Source organism: Haemaphysalis longicornis, unplaced genomic scaffold, assembly GCF_048455015.1.
Source record: "Haemaphysalis longicornis isolate Haplotype H1 unplaced genomic scaffold, Haemaphysalis longicornis Haplotype H1 scaffold_9, whole genome shotgun sequence".
In the NCBI taxonomy this organism is placed as follows: Eukaryota; Metazoa; Arthropoda; class Arachnida; order Ixodida; family Ixodidae; genus Haemaphysalis; species Haemaphysalis longicornis.
In genome coordinates this window covers 167,530,675-167,546,903 of record NW_027526460.1, presented here as the reverse complement: position 1 = coordinate 167,546,903, position 16,229 = coordinate 167,530,675, and the positions used below count along the sequence as shown (strand labels likewise).

Below are 16,229 nucleotides of genomic sequence, written 5' to 3'. Positions count from 1 at the left end.
GACTTGATTTCGCCGGACCATTGTATGCAAGGTCGTCAGAGGGCTCTGACAGAACGGTGTACATCGTACTTTTCACGTGTGCCGTAACAAGAGCATTGCACTTGGAACTGGTCTCGGATATGTCCTCACCTGCATTCCTGTTGGCTTTTCGGCGCTTCATTGCGAGAAGGGGGCTCCCAAGCACAATTTATTCCGATAATGCCCTAACCTTCAAGAGAACGTCTCGGGAGCTACAAAGACTGTGGAAAGTGATGAAACAAGATGACTTCTAGGATTTCATTGCGAATCAGAGAATTAGTTGGAAGTTCATAGTTGAAGCGGCCCCATGGTGGGGAGGCTGGTGGGAACGGTTAGTCGGAACCGTGAAAACAACACTCCGCAAAGTTTTAGGGCGAAGCTGCCTCTGCTCGGAAGAACTTTCAACCATGCTGACCGAGATTGAAGCGGTAATTAATTCACGGCCACTCACATACAGTGAGAATGACGCAAGCGATCCTGTAGCCATCACGCCAGCACACTTCTTAGTTGGTCAGCCACTAACTACGTTACCTGAAGCAATGACGAAGTCGAACGAGATGAGTACGCACGATGGAACTGACTGTCGCCGGCGCTTTCAACATCGACAGAAAATGATGGAAGATTTTTGGAAGCGATGGAAACATGAATATTTGTTGCGGCTACCGTCAGCGCATCGCTCGCCCACGCATCGCTCAACAAATTTAAAGGTCGGCGACATTGTGCTGGTGGACGTTCCTAAGACGCCCAAGTTATTCTGGCCACTAGCCCGGGTTCAAGAAGTGTACCCAGGCACTGGCGGATTGGTTCGAGCCTGTTCAGTGCGGTTGCCAGGAGGCAAGCTCATCAAGAGGCCAGTACAGAAGCTACGTCTTCTAGAACTGGATCCCGCCACACTTGAGGCCCCGGAGGATGTTGGAGACTAGCGGGCGACGAAGAAGAAGAGACCCAGCGCTCGAGCGGAGCGTGCATTACTATCATTATCATTGTAACCAAGTCATCGCCATTAAAAGGGTCATTCGTTCAGGGGTCCCACGGCTTCGTTTCCTGGCGGCGCACCCGCAACGAGGGGCCCGCGATCCGCAACACCCCTCGCGTTGGAATAAGCGGGCTTTTCAATATATAGGCTTCTGTGGAGACTTGGCCGGACCAAATTGTACAGTTCGCATTATCCATAAATTCGAGTTATTGAAGTTCAAGTTAACGAGCTTTCACTGTACCACTAAACACTGTTCTAAATTGGAGCAAATTCAAAACCGAGCCGCCCGTTTCGTTTCCGTAAATTATACGATGAATTTTAGTGCAGCACCAAAGAAGGAAACATTGGGATGGGAACTCCTACAAATCCGCCGCACAATAATTCGCTAGAAATTCTATGATTTAATTTACCATTCCACTGCAGGCCTGAGACGAGAACAGTACATACTCGAACCCCATTACCTAACTGAACGCTTAGATCACAAGTTTAAGGTGCGTGAATTTGCCTGTAAAAGTGATGTTTAAAAAATTGGCCGCGTATCTGCTCGTTTCATTGCAAATGTCGAAAAAACACGATAGTCTTTATCGACTTTGCCAAGTAAATGTCTCCCTTCGCTTTCCCGCTCACCTCTTATGTTGTTCCTCTTGCGTTGCGCTCCTCCCAAGGTAAACACGCCAAAGGTTTTCTTAAATCCTTTTAAATTTACCGGCGTTCCGCTGCTCCAGGCCGGATGTCTCGATGCCAGCGCTGCCGTATACGGCGGAAACACGCGTGAATCGAGGCGCCCTACTTCAACGTTTATAGAACCACCTTGCCCTACTCCACGTGCGTTGCAAGCAGAACGTGGATCCTATCTAGTGGAACCTTTCGTAACTGTTGCCGGTTGATTTCTTAAAATGGCGGCAGAAGCTATAGTGGCGCGGGCGACAGCAGGCGACGGCGGAGTGAATTTTTTTCTGCAGTTGATGAATTTCGGAAAAATCAAGCATGTATGATTTTTTATAAAGGAACACTGCAAATATCACTTCCGTATTAACTTGGTTGTCTTATATTTGCGTAATGTCTTGTTCTTCTTCGACAATGTTGACAAGTATGAACATTACACCGGACTTGGACAGATTTAGCTGTGACTATACAGAACTATTGCGCAGGCCTTGTTTTATATTGGCCGGGTGGCTGAGTCGAGTCACAGACAACAGACATACAGACAGACGAAAATTTTTGGGTTCAAGTAGCCCAAGAAAGACTATCGTCTTTAAAAATCTTTCTTTGCCTCAACCTCCCAGTGACTTAAACCACCTACCTCGCCAATTATTAGTGTAGAGAAGATTGATGCCTTGTTTTCTATGTTGCTCTAACGTTGAAAGGATCACATCTGCTCGTATGTGTGTTATTTACGCGCTTTTGTGTTTTCTGTTCGTGGTATTGTTTCAGGCCGCAGAACTGATGCTGCCTTCCCTATTTGTGCTGTTTTCATTCCAATGTAAGGCCTCAGGCGATATATAGGCAGTGTAGATAATAAATAGTACATAAAAACGAGTTACGCAAACTCCCCCATGAGTGGGGATCCATCTTTTGGCTACACAACGTGCGCAACAGACTAGATTTGATCAAAGGGAAGACAAACGAGCTAGTTGGCGCTGAGTGATCTTCAGTCATTTTTAGGCTTCGAAGTGGGCGCATCCATTTCCCGGAAGTCCATTTCGCCGCCACTTTGTGCAAAGAAAATTTCCCACCTGCAGCCCGTCACAGACGCCAGCAAGCGTTTTTTGGCGGGCGCATTTCGCTTGACTGTTCAGCGCAGCGCTTAGCTCTCCTTGTTCCATTGCTGCTAGCAAGCAGCGCGCGGCAGGAGGCACCGAAATAAGGCTCTGGACACTGAAGCATTGCCTCCGCAGTACAGCACCGACCAAAAAACTCTTTAATACCATCAGCGAAGCAACATTCACTGGTACCCTGCGAGTCAGGGGCGCTTCCCTTGTACAGACAAAACGCCACCATTTGTCCGAGCGACGAGAAACTGTCGATCTTGTCCGATGATTTCAGGTTCCTGTCCTCAGCTGTTGCCTCCTTCGAATGTCTCCGGGCACACTGGAGATGTGGACGGCTGAAAGCGACAACGGGGTGTCATACTGTGACTCCAAATGCAGAAAATGTGCTTAGGATAACAACACTGGCACGGGTAGCAGCGATCGGAACCGGTTCGTGGATTACGATACTTTGCTAGGCTTAGCACCGGTCTTGCTTAACATTTGTTCCGATAGACAGTCAGACATGTTCAGACATGTTTTTCGCCTGCTATCGCTTGTTTTATCGCCGCTTTCCTTCAGGATCGCCAAGTGCTAGCCAACCACGTACCGTTGGCGCCGGCCAACGTTTAAACACTGAACGACGTATCAGCCCACGAACTTCACAAGCTTGTGTGAACTGGACTCCCGCAATGTGTGAGTGCAAAGTTAAGCAGGTGGCTGCTGGCATGCCAAAAACTGCTCATCGTAACCACGCAAGAACGGCATGCATGCATACTGGACATTTCCACTACTACGCTGGCTAACGTTGTATACCCGGCATGTGCTTATGTGTGCTTTCATTTAACAGGCCTCTGTTGTTGCCGATGAATTTCTAGAAATACATTTCGGCTTGAATTCGGCTGCCAGTTTTCTCTCTCAGTTGGTCAAGATTAATAACTGATTTTGCTTGTGTTTTCCTGTACCTGTTATCACTACACTAAAACGGAACAGCCCTTATCTTTGCGGTATACGTAGTTACACGATTTATACTACGAATCGACCACTGAGGAACGGCGTCTCTATATTTCGGTGGACGAAATAATCTATTTTTTTTCTCAGTGTTATAAAAATTACGAAAATGCCCCGCTCGGTGTAATGATAATTTGTGAATGATGACCAGCTACCTCTATCGCTAAAGAGAATAGTATACAGTCTAGTCCACTTCTAACAATATCCAAGGGCCAAGGAAATCCCATCGTTATAACCCATGACTATAAACATAATATTGCCATTAGGAAGTTAAGTGACGGTACTGTGCCTGGCTTGCACTTCGAGCAGCCACTGTGTTTGGGTGATGTGGGTAATGTGGGTTATGTGTGGGTAATGTGTTTCGGCGCGCGGGGGGGGGGGGGGGGGGGGGAGAAGGGCTAGCTGCGTACGGTTTATCGTTGAAAAACGCAGCCTACAAGCGAGTTTAACAACCTTGAGTTGGCGTTGAATATATGCAGATGATGAAGTGAAGTTTGTATTGCATGAAACGCCTTAAACTTTTGGGGGTAACCTTAGAATTTTTTTAAGTATGCGTACGTGACAATTCTGCTTAGAATCCTACCTACTGTGGAAGCTGGCGGCCGCGCCTGTCATTAAGAGACCAGCACACGCGTGGGCAGCACCCTCCCAATCTCGTTCTGCTCCCTGTCCATCGCCGCTTGCTGAAGTGTTGTTGAACTTTGTGCTAAGCATCGCGGCTGCGGCACTGGCCACTTGCCCAGCACCCTGAAAGCCCCCTCTGCCTGTATCAGGGCCCTCCTCGTGCGCTGCGGTTTCCCTTTTCTGGCACGCGGTTCCTGGTTGACGCCCCCACAGACAGGTTGTAGAAAGCCAAGAAATCAGCGCTGAGAATTGACTGCTTAAAGGGACACTGAAGTGAATTTGTCAAGCTCACGTTTTTGCTTGCACTGCGTAGACTGGCTCAAATTAGCACACTTTTCATCGTTTATCCGGTTGACAAATCGGTAATTATTTTACAAAGCGCGAAAGAAGAAAAACTACCATGCGCGGTTTGCGGCGGCCGCACCAACTAAGGCTGTGACGTTGAGAGGAGGGGCGCCGTGATTGAACGATGCCCAAGGTTAGCAATCACCCAAGTTTCGGTTTCGGTTTCGGTTCTGTAAAACATAACCAATGGCTTTGTTGGATGGGCATTCTCAATATCTCAGTAATCATCGTACCGCGCTTCTGCCATGTTGTCGGCTGTAAAATGCACAAGATAAGCCTCCCAGGACGGCTTGTAGTCGTAGCATTCACTAGCCGAGACCTACGCAGTGCATGAACGCCCTCCGCGTACCCGCAGACGCCCAAATGTCATGCGCTTTCCCCCCCATATTTGGAGCTTGCCTCCCTCATGCCTGTATCGTAAAAAGCGTGTTCGCACCAGGCCAAGGGTCTGTTCATTCTGGCCTGTGCCCACTGCCTGCAAGCAGTCGGTGCTTATGGCAACAGCACGCCAACGAGAACTCCCTAGCGCGCCAGTGCCAGCCTGCGCGCGTTTTGTGAACTAGTTCGTGTAGCCATGAACGTTGCGGCCCAAAAAAAGGTGAACTCAATACAGAAAACATCGGCGGAAAACAAAAAAGTTAACTTACGAAAAAAAAAGCACGTACCCGCGGGGATTCGAACCCGTGACTCGCAAAACATTTGCGGTGAAATCCCAGCACCCCAAACCGCTAGGCCACGGAGCGGGACGCGAATGGAGCGGGACGCGAATAGGGTATATATTGTACAACCGGTTTACACTTTTATTTAATTTTGGCATTTCAAGCCGCTTAGGTGACTATTTGTTGTACTGCGATCGTGCAGTAAGCGTCGCTCGAGTTTCCACAGTAGCTCACGTCTAGCAATTGCATTTCGTAGACGGAAAAGCGTTCGCAGATGCGTAGTCGTGCTGCTGACCGCTGTGCTTGTTCGCCCAGCGCAAAAAAGTGCTTCCCGCGCCCTAGTTTTACGCTGTACGGTAAAAATATCAGTTGATTTTATTTGCTTAGTACCTATATTGACTTGGCTGACTCTTCTCCCGCCTTCAAGAGGCCTTATATTTTCCTACTGGCGTACCAGTCAGCGAAGCGTCGCATGTGCAGCGCTTGTGTGAAGCGACCTTGACTTGGAGCTAGATACAGTGTACAAACAAACCAAGTAAAGAAAGGCACATTCTTCCATTCACAAACGTGTCCTGGCTTCGTTTCAACTAAGCGAACGAATTGCGACCAAGCAATTTTTTTTAACCTCCTTGATTGCGACGACCCGCCGGCGGCCGGCGGACGAAACGCTGGGCCGACTGACTCTGTCGGCCGGGGAGCCGTGCAGTAGCGCAGCCGTGGCGCAGCCAATTGCCAGCTCATCCCCTCCTGACGTCACACGAAAACGCCACAGAAAATGGGCGAGCGTAAAGAGAGGAGGACAGCGTTTTCGAATTAGTTTTTCTACTAAATAAAATCGCGTAGACGCGCCTAGAGTGGTCGAAACATGGCCTGGGGACTCCGGACTACAATTTGCGCTAGTAATCCCGCAATGTTTACATGTCACTTCAGTGTCCCTTTAATGTCGGCAATTGTCAAAAGCCACCGGACGGTGCGATGTCAGCCAAAACTGACTGTGAGTGACCGCTGGCTATACGTGTTGAACGACGAGCTGCTTACGGCGATTAACGGGGAGGTCGTTTCTCGGCGTCGGCGGTCTAGCGCGAAGGCCGGTAGGACGCTCCCCTCTGCTCGCGTATAGGCCAAGAAGCCGTGCCCTACAACCCTGTCGGTGACGTAGAAGAGGCGGCTGACTACGTGACCGGGTTCACTCGCCGCCGCCAGTGCCCGATCTCCTAGTTCCCCGTCCATGCGCAGGGCTGGCTGCACTTGCGGGCGCCACCGCGCAAGTTACAACGATCCGAAGGGACAGGCTCACCGAGCGTGACGGAAGAGCGATCTTGAGAATGGGATGGGGTAGCGGCGGCCGCGGGATGCACGTCGCTGTCAGTGCGCGAGGGCTGCGATGGATATCTTCCCTATGGATGCCGCCTGATGGCTCAGTTCTTCAATGCGGCTCTCAAGTGGGCCACTTGAGGTGGAGGGCATACCGGAGACTTTGGCGGTGTTGCGGGACTGGGAGCAGTCCGCGATGCGGTAAGCAGTTTCGTTATCTGGTAAAGCGGCATATCATTGGAAGCCGCAAGTACCAAGACCGTGTTTTTGTGGGAGGCGTTGAAGGAAGAGCTTTGGGAGAAGCGGGTTGTAGAGGTCCCGGCTATGATTGTCCAACAGCTGCCGCATGCGATGGAGCAGCTGGAAGGGTCGTTAAGCTCCTCGCTGTTAAGACGCTGCTGCAGCCTGGTGCGCTCCGACTCAGACTTGCGCTAGATGACAGCGGCCTGGAGGTAGTCGTACTGTGCTACAAGATGTGGGGCATCGAGGATCACGACGTGGGACAAGCTCGTCGGCGATGTTGCCTGGCAAGGAGGTCATGACGCTGTTGTATTTCGTCTGCTGGCTAGTGAGGCGTTTAGAGGAAAGCGCGCTTCAACTTATGGGAACCGTGCACGCGTGTGCCCAGTCCAAAAAGGGGGTAGCCCAGTGTTGTGCACGACCGCGCGGTAGCGTAGGCGGCCGGAGCTGCTTCGTGTTCACCGCCGGGTTTTAGCTCCCGCAGAGTTCCGCAGGGCCGAAGTGTCCAACATGCTCCGCTCAGAAGAGGCGAGTTACGTCACCAATTCATGTCGCGGCCGGTGCAGAGACAACCAGCCGTGACAGCGTGTGGCTCGAACTGATATTATCTCCAGCCAGCGTCAGCACACGTGAGCGTGTGCTCACGTAACTGAAAAAAAAATTAAAGCTGTTCCACTCAACGTGGAAGGTACCGGAAGTGCAGAGCAGTGATTCGCCATAATGGGCTTTAGCGCCGTTATCCGCACACTGCTACCAGCCGATGCAATTCAAATTTCCCGCCTCCACTTCACTTGCACGCCCCTGTCTGAAACAGCGCCAGCGGGAGCTCTGTTTTTAAGTGCGAATGCACTTTACAATCAAACCTCGATATATCGAACACGGGTATATCGAATTATTGCCTATATCGAACACTTTCTATATCACGCGGGAAATCACATGCATTTTTAATTTTTTATTTCGAACTGGGAGGGACATGAAATGGGTATATCGAACTCCGCCACCCCAGACTGCCCAGGCCGCTCGCGCTCTGTTGACAGGCGGCGGGCTATCCCGCAGTACCCTCGAGGATATCGGTGGCGCGATGGACGTTCCCGACTGCTGCGCATCGGTTGCACCGAAGCTGAATTAGACGGTGCAAAAGAAGAATGCGAGCTTGAAGAAACCTGGGGCCAGCTGGAGCGCTTTGTTGGGGCTGAGCCACGAAGCATGTGCATCGATGACTTAGTTAACGGTGACGACAGCACCGGTACGACGGCGGAGTTGACGGGTGCGGAGATCCTAGCAGAGGTTACTACTGAGCGCACAAACGAAGGCGCTGCTGAGGTTGTACCCGCAAGCGCTGATAGTGCCCCGCTCCCGACTTCGACCGAGGCTTCAGCGGTTGTGGCCCTATCACACCGCTACTGCAGCGCTATAAAAGGCACCGGCATGTCGCTTGTGGAACGTTTGGACTACGTTGAGGAAGTCGTGTATAACACGCCAGGCTAACCTAATGCAGTACTTTAAGCCAAAAGAATAAATACTTTGAAGCACCAAGTGAGTATTTACTGCACAATTCGTTCATTTATTGATTTGTACCAGTTTATGACGCGTTTTCTACGTGATTATATATATATCGAATTCTGGTTATATCGAACTATTTCGCGGGCACCGCGCTGTTCGATATATCGAGGTTTCACTGTATAAGCGACCCCAAACCATCCACCGCCGGCGGCGGCGGCGGCGGCGGCGTCGGCGGCGTCCGCAGTGCTCCTCTATATTTAAAAAAGAAACAGCATCCGGCGCCAGGTTTCGATCCGAGGACTTTGCGGCCGCAGCGCGACGCTCTACCGACCAAGCCACGGACGCGACGGTGATATCAGTGTTAATGACGCGCGTTATATCTTTAACGCATTCAAACTACGTCGTCAGCGGCGTGCGTTGGCGACTCAGCGGCGTTATAGCGGCTTGATAACTGCGTGGTGTACACGTGATACTACAAACCCGATGGAAGAGATGGAAGAGAAGGCGGCGAGGCGGTGGGCTGCGGGGGCCGAGCGCAAGCGCCGCAAGCGGGCCGACAACCGTGCATTCGCACTTTCACATTCTCCCCCTCGGGGAAATGCGGGGGAATTTTTTGTGTGCTCGCTTTTCCTCCCGCACGTGCCGCCGTTGCACCGCCACTTTTTTTTCGCTTACTATCGTAAAAACCAACCCACTATCGTAAAAAACAACCCAACGAGCGTTCCTAACTAAATGAACGCGGGCGCTGCGGTTCATTACGTATATTTTGCCTCAAATGTACCTGCAGTTTTCTTTGCGCTAAACAACGGAAGATGTATGACAAGCGCCAGCGGTTCACGAGTTTCGAACGCTTATGAGTATATAAACCGCTTGGCTTTCGAAGCGTCTGGGTTAAGCCACGACAGCAGCCGCTACGACGGAACGCCGTGTGGCTCTACTTCGGTCCAGTGAGCGAGCTAGGACGACAAGGCGAGCCCTTAGCTAATGTTCTCGGCACTTAAAAAAATGGCCGACGATTACTATACTACCTAATGCGAATTTTTCGGAGCACGAACTCTTGTATTCTGGGCAACGGCGCATAGTCGCTGCGTCTCAGGAAGTGATCGCGTGAGCAGCGAACGCACGGCGGCGCGCGCTACTCTGCCGCTATCTCGCAGCGCGTCGCCGCCGCCCAGCATGTTGTTGGAAGTAGTGTTCGAACCTCCGGTGCAAATGTGTCACGGTTCGAGTGAGCCACGCAACGAGGAGAGAGAGAGTTGGTTTATTTAAAGAGAAAGGAGCAACAACGAGGACGCTGAAAGACCTATGTACGTGCATCATGCAGGGCGTGCCGCATTTCTGTGGCGCTGCCTCCTTCCTTCTGTTTTCGGTGTTTCCTTCGTTCGCTCGGTTACGAGCCCGACGAAGCCGCCAAACCCCAGAAGCGGACGCCTAAGCGCTGCGCACCAAAAGAAATCACCCGGTTCACATTGGCTCCTGCTTTGCAACGCCCGGGCATTGGGCCTCCGACCGGCACCACTCTGTAATTAGTATCACCGTGCCTGCTAGGTTACCAGCTTCACCGTGATACCCGCTACAAAAGCCTTAGACCATTCTCACATCGCGGGAGCCATCTGAAATTTTAGTAGAGAGAATGAGTGAGGCAAACTTTAGAACTGGCGCCAGGAAGCGTCATGAAACGTCCAAACGAATAAAGCACACACAACCGCTTTGTCAACAGGAAGCGCCTGACAAAAGTCAAAGCCAATCAGACGAAGCTTCCGGCGAAATCACAGTTCACGGTGAATTTACGGCGTCGAGAATAGGGCCCACGGTTCCAGAAGGGGCTTTCCGCAGATAAGAGGTGCTGCGCGTGCGCAGTGTCCTCGCTATCCAACTTCGCCCGGGGAAGCCCAGATGGAAACGCTTCCGCCCCCCTACCGACTCGTACTCTCCAATAACGTTGCCGAAAATTGGAAGAAGAAGCGCAAATAGTTTTAGCTGCCCGTTTCTGACGGTCCGCTCCGCGCCGATAGCTAGCGGGAGCGCCATTGCGCATGCGTGGCGCGCAAGGGCGCTAGCGGCGATACCGGAGCGGGGCCCCGCTCCGCTAACCGGGGCTTCTTAGCGGACCGTCGCGGCAGCTTACGTTACCGTGCGGAATATCAACATGGCTGCCCCGCGATGCGAGCGCACTCCCGGGAACTCCGTTTCTTTAGTTGAAACGCGAGTGACGAAATCGCAGAAGCTCTTTCGAATAGGCAGCGGTGCCACACTCCTCAACAAACTTTAGAACGGAAGCAAAAAAAATCCCCGCACCTCCCCGAGGGGGATTGTGAGGATGCAGAAATGCATTGGGTGCACCGATGAGTGTGATGCGATTAATGGCGAAGAGAGAGGCGCGAGTGTGAGCGTAATCATTTATTTTTTTCTTTTCCCACACCCGTCATTTCCGCTTCGTTATAGAGAAGCGTCTTCGAGACCGCGTTGAACGCAACCGCCAACTGCAGAGGATCGTTCACGTCAAAGTCGTCGGGAATCGTTTCGAACTCACCGTCAGCATCATCGACGTCGTCTTCCTGCGGTTCCTCTCGTTCGCCGCCGTCATCGAAGTGATCGAGCCGACTCCAATCGACCCGAACGTTGATGGCGCGATACAGCGGGGTGTGTTCCAGGTGCTTGAGCCAAGCCAGGATGTTGCCGCGCTTCACCAACCCGTGCTTGTACGTTGCCGGACTCATCAGCCTCCGCTTGATGTGAACGTCGAACGCAACGTCCTCGGGTACCATGCGAGGAAGGCACCGCACAACCTTCGAAACGTCGATGGGCACGTTCACCGCCTGTCCCTTGATTCCAAACTTCCCGTTGCCTCGAGTCAGCCGCCTGATGCTCATGAAGGGGAGTCGAGGCGCGATGAGCCGCTCTTCGACCGGGTTCAGATCGGGAAGATGCGCCGGCCGAGGAGGATAACGGTAGCCAAAACTCACGCAGCCCTCCTCTTCGCAGCTTTGTCTTCTTCCCCTTCTTCTTCTTCAGCGGTTCCCCTACGGGAAGATGACGATGGTGGTTGAACGCGAAGCTATCTCGTGATGGATTGTTTGGTTGGCCAATCCCTAGGAGCATCATGCCACAATCATCATCAGACGCGCTCCGCACGCCGGCCAAGGGACGCACGACAACCCCCGACTATAATGCATTTCTGCATAAAACGTCGACCGAAGCACGGGGCTGGTTCTATGCAGCGCCGAGGAAGACAACCTTATCTTGCTATTCCAAAATTTATCGGCTTCTTTAAAATAATTTAGAGCCATTATACCGTGTAAGCGACTCCATCGTTTTAAAAAGGTGAAATAAGGCACTAAACACGGTACTTTACATTACTTGAACGACCATATTCCAATGCGCATGTTTACTTCACGATAATGTTTTGGTTTGACCACGCACAGGGCACGACCAGTGACGCGAATCATTCACCGTCGAGGGTTGTACGGTTGTCGCTTAGCTAAACGCCTTTCTGCCGCTGACGCTCCGGTTGTGCTTAGCGGGCCGTCGGGAGCATAGCGGAGCGTCAGAAACGGTCAGCTAAAACTCTATAATCTACTTCAACGGGAAGGGCAAGGACAGCAAGACGAGTGCGGAAAAGGCTGCCGTATTGCTGCACTTCCCGGGCCAGGAGGCCATTCGCGTGTACAACACGTTGCAGCTCGCCCCGGCGGAGCAAGAAGACTATGACGTCGTCGTTCGGAAATGCCAAGAGTACAGAACTTCTTAGCGCAGTGAAAGGCAGAAAAGGCATGTTTTCCGCTCCCTCCTGCAGCAGCAAGTTGAAAGATTTGAACAATTCCTGAGGGACGTACAGACAGCAGCGCAGACGTGTGGCTATGGTGACCTGAGAGGTTCAATAATTCGTGACCAACTCGGCTGTGGCATGAAAGATAAGAAGCTCAGATCCCGCCTCCGAGGGGAAAAAGGTTATAGTCTGTCCAAGGCTGTAGAAGTTTGCCCAGCGGCCGAGCTTGCAGCCAAGTAAAAGCAAGCTTGGGACAAGGAAGAACAAACAGGAAATGCCTGCGTCGTAGGGAAGCGAAGCTCAGACACGCCGGACTCGACTCTCCTCCATTCGCGCTCCCCTTAGCGGGAGCACGGAGAGGGAGTCGAGTCCGGCCGTGGCTCAGAAAACTACTCCGCATCGATGCACCCATTGCGACAGATTCTGCCCAGCTGGGAAGTGTGCAGCGTGGAAAAAGACGTGCGCAAGCTGCGGCACGCACAGCCATTTTGCCGTTTGCTGCCAAGCGAAGAAAGGTCATGAAGTTGACTGTGAAGCACTCGAAGAATGACTGACACATTCTGGCTGTTGTCCAAATGAGCGGCGTGGCGACCTCGGTGGGCGGTGACTGGACAATTGGTGCGATGGTGGGCACAGGGGCTGTGACATTCAGGGTCGACACTGGTGCGCAGTCGAACTTGCTGCCGGACTCTCTTTTCGCAAGTCTATAAGTAGCTGCGAAAGTACTTTCAAGCAGCGCGACGACTGACTAGCTATGAAGGGAACGTGATTGAGCACTTCGGCACCGAATCGTTGCCACTACGTCTGGCCAACAGGGAGCAGCAGGGCCAAAAAGGGGGAGCCGTTTTGAAAGGATGCAGTAGAGCCGCGCAAACGCATGTGTTCTCAGGCGAGGGGGCCGCTTTCAGGGGCGGGAAAATGCGGAGATGCGCATGGGGGAGCATTCTACCAAGGTCGAGAAGTCGCAAGTTGGCGCCGCTTTGTGTTCTCGTTGCAGCGAAATGCCCTGTGCTTTCCTCTCTGTCTCCGCCCTGAAAGTGGTACCGCAGCTCAAGAACGCATGCATTCGCATGGTGTGCTGCAGAAAGCGACGCTAGAAGAAGAGCTGTAGTAAGTCATAACCAAACCCAGAAAAGGCTGAAATAAGAGGCCCTCTTTCTGCAGTGAATTCGGAGCTGTCATGTGTAGATGGAACACGAATGAAGGGGTGCACAGGGGACCTGCACCTGCACCTGGGCACCTGCGCATGGAGATGCTGGAAAGTTTGCATGAGGGGCATCTGGGGCTCAGCAAAACTAAACCACGGCTTTTACGCTAGCCTGGCATGCAGAAACAGATTGAACAGTCAAGTGCGAAGTGCAGCACGTGCTGCCAGTTCGCGTATCGTCCACCGCCTGAACCTGTCATCAACAGCCGCCCTCCATACTTTCTTTGGGAAAAGGTTGGAATATATCTGTGCGCCGCTTTGGTGCTTCATACTTGCTCTCGGATGATATTGCCGCGAACCATGTGAAAGTTTATTTTTAGTTTTTGCTGCATGGCCATGCCCGCCTGTGTTATCTGCGTCCCAAGCGAAGCGCGTCTTCCATTCTTTATTTTTATGCCGCACGGGCTATCACATTCAGATGAACAGACTGTCTCGCCCTAACGTCAATAGCCCAGAATGATCTTCTTTGATCTACAATGTCCTGGATGTAAATCGACGGTTCCAGAAACACTCGCGCCAAGAGATAAAATTACGCCCACCTCCCCTCGCGGGAACCCTGGTGTGATGCAACGCATCTCATGGGGGGTTCCATTGGCGTTTTCCATCATATTGATTTCGCTTATAGCTGGGATTCTCACGCGAAGGGGAGGTGGGCGTAATTTTCCATTTTCACCATGCAATGCACATGCAGTACACGTATGCTCAGGTACGGTCTTCATTGCAGACGAGAATGAGTGCCTTGTGGTCCGTAAAGTGCACAGTTAGGGGCTCGACGATTGCATCAAGCAATCGTCGAGTACTGCGAGAGAGTGCAACATAACGCGGACGACCGTCGACTGAGACCGTCGGAGCGCGGCATGCCGCCAGTGTTGTACACGTTCCTCCAAAATAGGAACGAAAGCTCGTTCCTCGTTCCTTGCCAAGTTTGAAACGAGTTCCCGTTACAAGTTCCTTTATTGCGAAAGGAACGCGTTCCAGTTCCACTGCGAAAATTGGAACGTGTCATTACATTAACGTTCCAATTAGGTTTTTAAATTAAGATATAGTGTCGGATAACCCTGGGTCGAAATTAAGTGAAACATTTAAAACTCACATCGAACTACGTATATATACGAATATTAACACCACCGGCAGCAGATTATCTGGAGATAAAGATAATCGAAAGAAACGCTCCTAGGCGAATTTTTTCAGGGAGCACCGGACAAACTCCAGACGACTCGAGGGCATTTCGGTGCAGGATATTTCGGTGCGGAAATTTCGGTGTACGGACATATCGTTGTACGGACATATTGGTGTACGGACATATCGGTGTATGGGTGTTTCGGTGCACGCACATTTCCGTGTACGGACATTTCGGTGTACAACCATTTCGGCGACCAAATTATCCCGTGCTTGCCTGTTTGCTACAGCCGTTATATTTTTATTTCCGCTTAACGTGGGTTATGGACAACAATCTGGAGCAGTGAATTTATTTTTTGATTGCTGCCGTGTTCGATCTTTCCCAGGTACTTTTAGAAATTCTACATTTATATATTTTTGTTTAATACCTCTTCCTGGGGACACCTGTTATGCATCCGATTGAATTCTTTAGCACACGTTTTTTTTTTTCATTTATGACCGGTTGTTAATTTATATTCGCTCTTTTTTAGCTAAGACAATTACCCGTGTTTACGATGGTCTACCGCCTCTTTTGAATTTTTTTTTTAATTACATACCCTCAAATTACTTAAATTACATGCACTCTCAATATCCAAAAAGTAACAAACATTAGCTAGGCCCTCAGAATGAAGAAAACCTTATGAAGAGTATTACGTAGGCTGAGCTGTCTTGCTAAAATGAATTCGCAAACACTGGTCTAGGATATTTTCGGGGAGCAAAAACGGGCCTTTTGGAAAACAGCCGCAGGTTCTAATGTCCTAAATGCTGATTAAGCGCGTATCGGTAATGCATATAAATTCCACCCATTGTGTTCGGGACAGCCAACCTTCGTTTGATGTTTACAAGCCTACATTTACCACATTTTAATTCTTTGTTCTAGCGCCCCCACCCCCTCCCACCTTCCGCCTGTACGCTCGAATCTCACCCAGATTTCTTTTTCAGCCATATTGGCCTCGAGGACATACCGTGGCGCCACCTACGAGTGACGTCACTTGTAGGACGCCGAATCGTGTTGTCGTCTGCTACAACACATTTCCCCTGCGTATGCGGAAGCGTTTTTTTTTTTTTTTTTTTTGTGGCCACCGTCTCGCCCGCTCCTTGTGGATTTGATACAAATTACCAAAAAAGTTTTCTGTAAACCAAATAATTCGGGCAAGCAATCAGCGACTCGCTTGTTCCCGGCGACACCGCCGCGTTTAGGTAGCTGCTACCATCGCGACCCACACAGCTCTTACATACGCAGCCAGCTAACGCCAAGGACGATGCAACTGATGCCGAGAAAAGTACGCTGTAAATTCATTATGAAATACTTGTGACGGGACATGTGTGTGCAAGCAAACACCTTGTAACAGCGACGGAAACGCGTCGCTCACTTTTGATCTCACCGCGCGAACTGCTCGTATTGCTTGGTAAATGAATGACGCGAGAACGGTGATCAGATTGCTTCGCCGCACATGCTTAAAAGTATTGTTATGGCCTGCAGTTTGGCTTAATCAGTGCCTATTTCCCCTACGATGTTTTTATAGTCATGCCCGGATTTGATTAACGATCACTGCTGTAGACTGTACTGTGCACGACTGATGTTTACTTTTCGCGACTTGTCCGCAATGTATGAATGGTATGAACGCGAATTTTTAACGCCTTCGAGCGGGTTCGG

The 16,229-nt window shown here is 51.0% G+C and overlaps 1 protein-coding gene across 2 annotated transcripts in view; it reads right to left on the bottom strand.

Annotated features, from left to right (window-relative positions):
- Window positions 1-2,906: 2,906 nt before the first annotated feature.
- LOC144151967 (snRNA-activating protein complex subunit 4-like) overlaps window positions 2,907-16,229 on the bottom strand; it is a 288,952-nt gene continuing 275,629 nt past the window's right edge. For both annotated transcript variants that reach the window (XR_013319020.1, XM_077683153.1), the window contains one exon: window positions 2,907-3,101. Coding sequence is in view for 1 of the 2 variants with exons in the window: in XM_077683153.1 (XP_077539279.1) it covers window positions 3,051-3,101 (51 nt within the window). In the remaining variant the exon portion in view is untranslated. The remainder of the gene's footprint in view (window positions 3,102-16,229) is intronic.